At 46.4% G+C, this 9,935-nt stretch overlaps 1 protein-coding gene across 8 annotated transcripts in view; it reads right to left on the reverse strand.

Moving 5' to 3' along the window:
* LOC139546200 (abl interactor 2-like) overlaps nt 1-9,682 on the reverse strand; it is a 100,205-nt gene extending 90,523 nt beyond the window's left edge. For all 8 annotated transcript variants that reach the window (XM_071354305.1, XM_071354306.1, XM_071354304.1 and 5 more), the window contains exon 1: nt 9,406-9,682. In XM_071354305.1, the coding sequence (XP_071210406.1) occupies nt 9,406-9,522 (117 nt within the window). In that variant the 5' untranslated portion in view covers nt 9,523-9,682. The remainder of the gene's footprint in view (nt 1-9,405) is intronic.
* Nucleotides 9,683-9,935: the final 253 nt, after the last annotated feature.

Here is a 9,935-nt window from a genome sequence, read left to right on the forward strand (position 1 = left end):
ATCAGCCCAAACTAGGCTAAAGTCTACCAGACTGTTGTTCAGCTATCAGCCCAAACTAGGCTAAAGTCTACCAGACTGTTGTTCAGCTATCAGCCCAAACTAGGATAAAGTCTACCAGACTGTTGTTCAGCTCTCAGCCCAAACTAGGCTAAAGTCTACCAGACTGTGCCTTTCAGCTATCAGCCCAAACTAGGCTAAAGTCTACCAGACTGTGTCTTTCAGCTATCAGCCCAAACTAGGCTAAAGTCTACCAGACTGTGTTGTTCAGCTATCAGCCCAAACTAGGCTAAAGTCTACCAGACTGTGTTGTTCAGCTATCAGCCCAAACTAGGATAAAGTCTACCAGACTGTGTCTTTCAGCTATCAGCCCAAACTAGGCTAAAGTCTACCAGACTGTGCCTTTCAGCTATCAGCCCAAACTAGGCTAAAGTCTACCAGACTGTGCCTTTCAGCTATCAGCCCAAACTAGGCTAAAGTCTACCAGACTGTGCCTTTCAGCTATCAGCCCAAACTAGGCTAAAGTCTACCAGACTGTGCCTTTCAGCTATCAGCCCAAACTAGGCTAAAGTCTACCAGACTGTGTCTTTCAGCTATCACCCCAAACTAGGCTAAAGTCTACCAGACTGTGCCTTTCAGCTATCAGCCCAAACTAGGCTAAAGTCTACCAGACTGTGTTGTTCAGCTATCAGCCCAAACTAGGCTAAAGTCTACCAGACTGTGTTGTTCAGCCCAAACTAGGCTAAAGTCTACCAGACTGTGTTGTTCAGCTATCAGCCCAAACTAGGCTAAAGTCTACCAGACTGTGTTGTTCAGCTATCAGACCAAACTAGGCTAAAGTCTACCAGACTGTTGTTCAGCTATCAGCCCAAACTAGGCTAAAGTCTACCAGACTGTTGTTTAGCTATCAGCCCAAACTAGGACAAAGTCTACCAGACTGTTGTTCAGCTATCAGCCCAAACTAGGCTAAAGTCTACCAGACTGTGCCTTTCAGCTATCAGCCCAAACTAGGCTAAAGTCTACCAGACTGTGTCTTTCAGCTATCAGCCCAAACTAGGCTAAAGTCTACCAGACTGTGTTGTTCAGCTATCAGCCCAAACTAGGATAAAGTCTACCAGACTGTGTTGTTCAGCTATCAGCCCAAACTAGGCTAAATTCTACCAGACTGTGTCTTTCAGCTATCAGCCCAAACTAGGCTAAAGTCTACCAGACTGTGTTGTTCAGCTATCAGCCCAAACTAGGATAAAGTCTACCAGACTGTGCCTTTCAGCCCAATCTAGGCTAAAGTCTACCAGACTGTGCCTTTCAGCTATCAGCCCAAACTAGGCTAAAGTCTACCGGACTGTGCCTTTTAGCTATCAGCCCAAACTAGGCTAAAGTCTACCAGACTGTGCCTTTCAGCTATCAGCCCAAACTAGGCTAAAGTCTACCAGACTGAGTTGTTCAGCTATCAGCCCAAACTAGGCTAAAGTCTACCAGACTGTGTTGTTCGGCCCAAACTAGGCTAAAGTCTACCAGACTGTGTTGTTCAGCTATCAGCCCAAACTAGGCTAAAGTCTACCAGACTGTGTTGTTCAGCTATCAGCCCAAACTAGGCTAAAGTCTACCAGACTGTTGTTCAGCTATCAGCCCAAACTAGGCTAAAGTCTACCAGACTGTTGTTCAGCTATCAGCCCAAACTAGGATAAAGTCTACCAGACTGTTGTTCAGCTCTCAGCCCAAACTAGGCTAAAGTCTACCAGACTGTGCCTTTCAGCTATCAGCCCAAACTAGGCTAAAGTCTACCAGACTGTGTCTTTCAGCTATCAGCCCAAACTAGGATAAAGTCTACCAGACTGTGTCTTTCAGCTATCAGCCCAAACTAGGATAAAGTCTACCAGACTGTGTCTTTCAGCCCAAACTAGGATAAAGTCTACCAGACTGTGTCTTTCAGCTATCAGCCCAAACTAGGCTAAAGTCTACCAGACTGTGTCTTTCAGCTATCAGCCCAAACTAGGCTAAAGTCTACCAGACTGTGTTGTTCAGCTATCAGTCCAAACTAGGCTAAAGTCTACCAGACTGTGTTGTTCAGCCCAAACTAGGCTAAAGTCTACCAGACTGTGTTGTTCAGCCCAAACTAGGCTAAAGTCTACCAGACTGTGTTGTTCAGCTATCAGCCCAAACTAGGCTAAAGTCTACCAGACTGTTGTTCAGCTATCAGCCCAAACTAGGCTAAAGTCTACCAGACTGTTGTTCAGCTATCAGCCCAAACTAGGCTAAAGTCTACCAGACTGTGTCTTTCAGCTATCAGCCCAAACTAGGCTAAAGTCTACCAGACTGTGTCTTTCAGCTATCAGCCCAAACTAGGATAAAGTCTACCAGACTGTGTCTTTCAGCTATCAGCCCAAACTAGGCTAAAGTCTACCAGACTGTGTCTTTCAGCTATCAGCCCAAACTAGGATAAAGTCTACCAGACTGTGTCTTTCAGCTATCAGCCCAAACTAGGCTAAAGTCTACCAGACTGTGTCTTTCAGCTATCAGCCCAAACTAGGCTAAAGTCTACCAGACTGTGTTGTTCAGCTATCAGCCCAAACTAGGATAAAGTCTACCAGACTGTGTCTTTCAGCTATCAGCCCAAACTAGGCTAAAGTCTACCAGACTGTGTCTTTCAGCTATCAGCCCAAACTAGGCTAAAGTCTACCAGACTGTGTTGTTCAGCTATCAGCCCAAACTAGGATAAAGTCTACCAGACTGTGTCTTTCAGCTATCAGCCCAAACTAGGCTAAAGTCTACCAGACTGTGTCTTTCAGCTATCAGCCCAAACTAGGCTAAAGTCTACCAGACTGTGTCTTTCAGCTATCAGCCCAAACTAGGCTAAAGTCTACCAGACTGTGTTGTTCAGCTATCAGCCCAAACTAGGATAAAGTCTACCAGCCCAAACTAGGCTAAAGTCTACCAGCCCAAACTAGGCTAAAGTCTACCAGACTGCACTATCAGTACAGGATTGCAGCATAACGGCGAGTTGCAGGTTTACTCAGTCTCATAGCAGTGTGTCATGACAATATGTTCTGAATCAGGGGAGGAAAATCCAATATAAAACTAATGTTCCCTCGGTTGTTGTGACTGATGCTCCTAGTAGAATCTCAATCCTCGTTTGTACTCTCTCCTCACCTCCTTCTCAAAACCCACTGGAGGAGAAGGTCAGAGGGGAGCCAATGGTTTTTGAGAAATTTGGCCATAATAATTATTACAGTGGAATCTGCGTCAACAGCAATTTCAGAAAAATCCTCTGCAGTATCATCCACAGCAGACTCCAACATTTCCTCAGTGAAAACAATGTCCTGAGCAAATGTCAAATTTAATTATTACGAAAATAACGTACGACAGACCACATATACAATCTGCACACCCTTATAGATGCAACCGATGTGAAATGGCTAGCTAGTTAGCGGGGTGCGAGCTAATAGCGTTTCAATCGGTGACGTCACTCGCTCTGAGACCTTGAAGTAGCGGTTCCCCTTGCTCTGCAAGGGCCGTGGCTTTTGTGAAGGGATGGGTAACGATGCTTCGTGGGAGCCAGTTGTTGATGTGTGCAGAGGGTCCCTGGTTCGAGCCCAGGTAGGGGCGAGGAGAGGGACGGAAGCTATACCCGTTACATAAACAAACAAAAGCAAAGTCTTCATGTTTTGTTGATTTCAAGAAAGCTTTTGACTAAATTTGGGGTGAGGGTCTGCTATACAAATTGATGGAAAGCTGTTGGGGGAAAAACATACGTCATCATAAAATCCATGTACACAAACAACAAGTGTGCCGTTGAAATTGGCATAAAACACACACATTTCTTTCCTCGGGGCTGTTGGATGAGACGTGGACGCAGCTTGAGCCCCACCCGCTTCAATATATCAAGGATTTGGAGAGGGCACTAGAACCGTCTACAGCACCCGGCCTCACCCTACTAGAACCGTCTACAGCACCCGGCCTCACCCCACTAGAACCGTCTACAGCACCCGGCCTCACCCTACTAGAACCGTCTACAGCACCCGGCCTCACCCCACTAGAACAGTCTGCAGCACCCGGCCTCACCCTACTAGAACAGTCTACAGCACCCGGCCTCACCCTACTAGAACCGTCTACAGCACCCGGCCTCACCCTACTAGAACAGTCTGCAGCACCCGGCCTCACCCCACTAGAACCGTCTACAGCACCCGGCCTCACCCCACTAGAACCGTCTACAGCACCCGGCCTCACCCCACTAGAACCGTCTACAGCACCCGGCCTCACCCTACTAGAACAGTCTGCAGCACCCGGCCTCACCCCACTAGAACAGTCTGCAGCACCCGGCCTCACCCCACTAGAACAGTCTGCAGCACCCGGCCTCACCCCACTAGAACAGTCTGCAGCACCCGGCCTCACCCCACTAGAACCGTCTACAGCACCCGGCCTCACCCTACTAGAACAGTCTGCAGCACCCGGCCTCACCCCACTAGAACAGTCTGCAGCACCCGGCCTCACCCTACTAGAACAGTCTGCAGCACCCGGCCTCACCCCACTAGAACAGTTGCAGCACCCGGCCTCACCCTACTAGAACAGTCTGCAGCACCCGGCCTCACCCCACTAGAACAGTCTGCAGCACCCGGCCTCACCCCACTAGAACAGTCTGCAGCACCCGGCCTCACCCTACTAGAACAGTCTGCAGCACCCGGCCTCACCCCACTAGAACAGTCTGCAGCACCCGGCCTCACCCTACTAGAACAGTCTGCAGCACCCGGCCTCACCCCACTAGAACAGTCTGCAGCACCCGGCCTCACCCTACTAGAACAGTCTGCAGCACCCGGCCTCACCCCACTAGAACAGTCTGCAGCACCCGGCCTCACCCCACTAGAACAGTCTGCAGCACCCGGCCTCACCCTACTAGAACAGTCTGCAGCACCCGGCCTCACCCCACTAGAACCGTCTACAGCACCCGGCCTCACCCCACTAGAACAGTCTGCAGCACCCGGCCTCACCCCACTAGAACAGTCTGCAGCACCCGGCCTCACCCTACTAGAACAGTCTGCAGCACCCGGCCTCACCCCACTAGAACAGTCTGCAGCACCCGGCCTCACCCTACTAGAACAGTCTGCAGCACCCGGCCTCACCCTACTAGAACAGTCTGCAGCACCCGGCCTCACCCCACTAGAACAGTCTGCAGCACCCGGCCTCACCCTACTAGAACAGTCTGCAGCACCCGGCCTCACCCCACTAGAACAGTCTGCAGCACCCGGCCTCACCCTACTAGAACAGTCTGCAGCACCCGTTCTCACCCCACTAGAACAGTCTGCAGCACCCGGCCTCACCCTACTAGAACAGTCTGCAGCACCCGGCCTCACCCTACTAGAACAGTCTGCAGCACCCGGCCTCACCCCACTAGAACAGTCTGCAGCACCCGGCCTCACCCTACTAGAATCTGAAAGGTGCCATCAAAAAGAACAGAAAAAACTCAACATCCCAATGAGGATCTGGCTAAAATTATTCAATCAGTTATAGAACCCATTGCCCTCTATGGTTGTGACATGACGTTGCCCTGTTGGGGGAGGTTTATGACCCCCCCCCCCCCCCCATAAATACCCTTCCCCCGTTTTCTCTCCACTCTACAGAATGGACTTTTGGAAAGCCCTTTGTTAACATAGAGAGTGTATTGTAACATCAAAAGGGAACAGAACAATCTGTATGTAATCCAACCAGTTGAAAGTGTCAGTTGGTACTTAAAGAATATGATGTCAGATCAGTTGGTGTCTGAGACATGATTACTGATGATAGGACGACATAAACTGTATCTTGGAAAGTCGACACATTCTGGTTCACATGGAATTGTTGTGTAATTTAAAATGTTGAAATATTAAACTATTTGTGAAAAGATTAAATGTAATTTTAGTTTTTAAAATGAGAGAATAGTTTTCATAAGGGAAATATGCTCAAGTGGCCTCGCCCACGTGAATAGGCCTTTTGTCCATTTCTGTAAGAACCCCCGTGACCCAATTCACGGCGAACTAAGCCAACCTCAGCGTGAGCTCTGGTTGCAAATGGTTGAACGACTACAAACTAACGAAATTAACATTGTGTTCCCGATGACCTGAGGACTGATGTCCATATGTTTAGAAGGGCGAATTTCAACGTGGAGGTGACGATCGCCACGCTGGAAGGATGAACTACACCAGCCAGAATATAGCATGAGGTTATAGTATGGCAACTTGGTATGAACTTTGAACTGTTATTCACTTAAGAAGTGATACATCCTAGACGTTGAGTTATCAGCAGCAACTGTAAACATGGCTTACAGGAAAGGGCGGACAATCTCTTCAGAACGACAGGGTACTACAACGTATCCGTTCTACCACACGACGACGGTACTACAACGTATCCATTCTACCACACGACGACGGTACTACAACGTATCCATTCTACCACACGACGACGGTACTACAACGTATCCGTTCTACCACACGACGACGGTACTACAACGTATCCATTCTACCACACGAAGACGGTACTACAACGTATCCATTCTACCACACGACGACGGTACTACAACGTATCCATTCTACCACACGACGACGGTACTACAACGTATCCATTCTACCACACGACGACGGTACTACAACGTATCCATTCTACCACACGACGACGGTACTACAACGTATCCATTCTACCACACGACGACGGTACTACAACGTATCCATTCTACCACACGACGACGGTACTACAACGTATCCATTCTACCACACGACGACAGACTACAACGTATCCATTCTACCACACGACGACGGTACTACAACGTATCCATTCTACCACACGATGACGGTACTACAACGTATCCGCCCAGAAATATAAGGACAAGGGAGATCTCTGCTGGGCAACCCAGGCTTCCATCTTCGACCAATCTATCGAAGCGCAGCTCAGAGTAAATATTTATTGCATTTTCCTTTTCCGAATGGGCGGTTATTTAGAATGCATAAGATTCTGTAGTTACGATAGCATAGCTTCATAAGGTCTGATAGAGACCCAATCCTTTTGTTCCTCAGTCTTCCCGTGCATTCATTCAAACCCAACCCCCTCTCTTTGTGTAACCAGCTGTCATATCTGTTCTGTCCGCTAGGGACGTTTTCCTTTATGACATAATTAGTCATCAAGGTATGATTCATTCTGTGTATATGTAATTCTGTGTGATTATTTAGGTATTTAGTAAATAAATAATTAAACCAAATGTTGTATTGCTGATTCAACTTGTTAGCCAGGGTTCGTGAAGATAACCAAGAATTTTACGACGTTCAGATGAGACTGAATAAGGTGACGATTAAAAATGGACTGCTATAAAATATTAGCAGGTCTTTAAGAGTTTATTCGGAAGACAACAGCTCTACAAACATTCTTCCGTGGTGCCCCGACTTCCTAGTTAATTACATTTACATCATTAGTTTAATCAGGTAATATTAATTACAGAGAATTGATTTGATAAAATAGCATGTCATAAATCACTTAATCCATAGTAAAGGCACGGCAGTTGTGAGGTCTGGAGTCCACTCACCAACCAAAAAATTCATAAAATGGGACAAACACCCAATTGAGACTGCATGCAGAATTCTGCAAAAATATACTTGGGCTCCCGAGTGGCGCAGCGGTCTAAGGCACTGCATCTCAGTACTAGAGGCGTCACTACAGACACCCTGGTTCGATTCCAGGCTGTACCACAACCGGCTGTGATTGGGAGTCCCATAGGGCGGCACACAATTGGCCCAGCGTCTTCCGGGTTTGGCCGGTGTAGGCAGTCATTGTAAATAAGAATTTGTTCTTAATTAACTGACTTGCAAAGTTAAATAAAGGTTAAATAAAAAATATATAAATGCTTTGTATACAACACAAAACCCCAAACAATCCATGCAGAGCAGAATTAGGACTTTACCCGCCAGTTATCAAAATCCAAAAAAGAGCTGTTAAATTCTACAAACAAACCTAAAAAGGAATCGATTCCAACATTCCACCACTGAGCCCTCAACTACTCGGAGATGAACCTAAAAAAGATGCCCCTCAGCCAGCTGGTTCTGGGGCTCTGTTCACAAACAGACCCCACAGAGCCCCAGGACAGCAACCAAATTATGAAAAAGTAAAAACTACTTGACAATGGAAAGAATCAACCAAAAATACAGAGCAAATTGGAACTATCTGGCCCTAAACAGAGAGTACACAGTAGCAGAATACCTGACCACTGTGACTGAACCAAAACTAAGAAAAGCTTTGACTATGTACAGCCTTGCTATTGAGAGAGGACGCCATAGCCAGTCTTCTGTTCAGAGCCAGGTCTGCCCATGTGCACACTGCCCACAAAATGAGGTGGAAACTGAGCTGCACTTCCTAACCTCCTGCCAAATGTATGACCATATTAGAGACACATATTTCCCTCAGACCTACAAAGAATTTGAAAACAAATCAAACATTGATAAACTCCCATATCTGTTAGGCGAAATACCGCAGTGTGCCATCACAGCAGCAAGATTTGGTGCCCGTTGCCTTGAAAACAGGGCAACCAGGAGCATAAACAACATTGTATATACCACAAATATGTATCTGTTAATGTATCTTCCCGTACTATTCATGGGACTATTTGCACATTGCTAAAACACTGTACATAGCTGATAACACTTGAAATGTCTATATATTTGTTTACCTTTTTGAGCGCAATATTTACTGTTATTGGTTTTTTGTTGATGTTTCGTCTTTTCACTTTTGTTCATTTCACTTGTTTTGGCAATGCAACACGTTTCCCATGCCAATAAAGCCCTTTGCATTGAATTAAGAGGAGAGAGGACGCGAGGAGTCTGCAACTGAGATCATCCCCGTGTGTGTGAAATGCTCCATACAACGGTGTGATGTGAGAGGAATGTCCATTGACTGAGTATAATATGACAGATTTGATCACACATCACCCGATTGCAGTTTATTCTGCGGCCAAATAACTCGCATTGGCGGACAACAGAATCAAACTAACTAGAGACGATTAAAGCTGTGTCGGAAATGATCAGGTTACTGTGATCTTGTATCTGTGAGTGGAGTGGTCAAACCCACTGCTGGCACCAACTAGCAACGCCAACACGGTCCATTCACAAATACTTTGCATTGGACTCGCCACCCAGCAATGCTGACATACACACGTTATCCGTAGCACACATAACTAACATACTGCAATTATTAGCCATGAGTAGTTGTAGGTATATATATTTTTTAAACGACATTAACAGAACGAACAAGCAAACTGGTGTGGTAACGAGCCTGGTCGAAACAGTGCCGCTGTCTACGGTAAGTAGACTAGTTAACGTTACCCCCGCTTAGCTTGCCATTCGCTGAGTTTTGAGCAGCGCACATAACCGACAGTTTTCTTATATATTATATTCCTACCTGCACATAGTTGCTTTCGCAGTATTCGGCAACTCTTTCGAGATTCCTAAAACTATCCAGTAACGCTCTCCGACCTGCTGGAATGTCTTCTTCCAAAAGCATTTGTAGCTCCGCCATCTTTACATTATTATGCTACACTGATGCGGTTCTGGACACAAGATCTCACGACTTGACCAATTTGACTTCAGATTCTGACGTTTCTCCTAAAAGTTTTGGGCACCCTGAGTTGCTCCTCTTCTTCTTCTTCATCTGCTGCTTCTTCTTCTTCTTCTACTTCTTCTTCTTCTGCTTTTTCTTCTTCGGGGGGTTTAACGGCGGTTGGCATCCAATATTGTCCATTATCGCCTCCAACTGGACTAGAATATAAATATATTATACTTTGTTATACAAAAGAGGGGAAAACTACAAAATAATACCTATATAAAAACATACAAATACCCTTCCAACGAACCCTACACTCATTAAAAACCCACTACATTAACCCTATCTGCTCCTGCACCATGTCAAGGGGGTAAAGACACCAGGCAACA

Source organism: Salvelinus alpinus, chromosome 20 (assembly GCF_045679555.1).
Source record: "Salvelinus alpinus chromosome 20, SLU_Salpinus.1, whole genome shotgun sequence".
Lineage (NCBI taxonomy): Eukaryota > Metazoa > Chordata > Actinopteri > Salmoniformes > Salmonidae > Salvelinus > Salvelinus alpinus.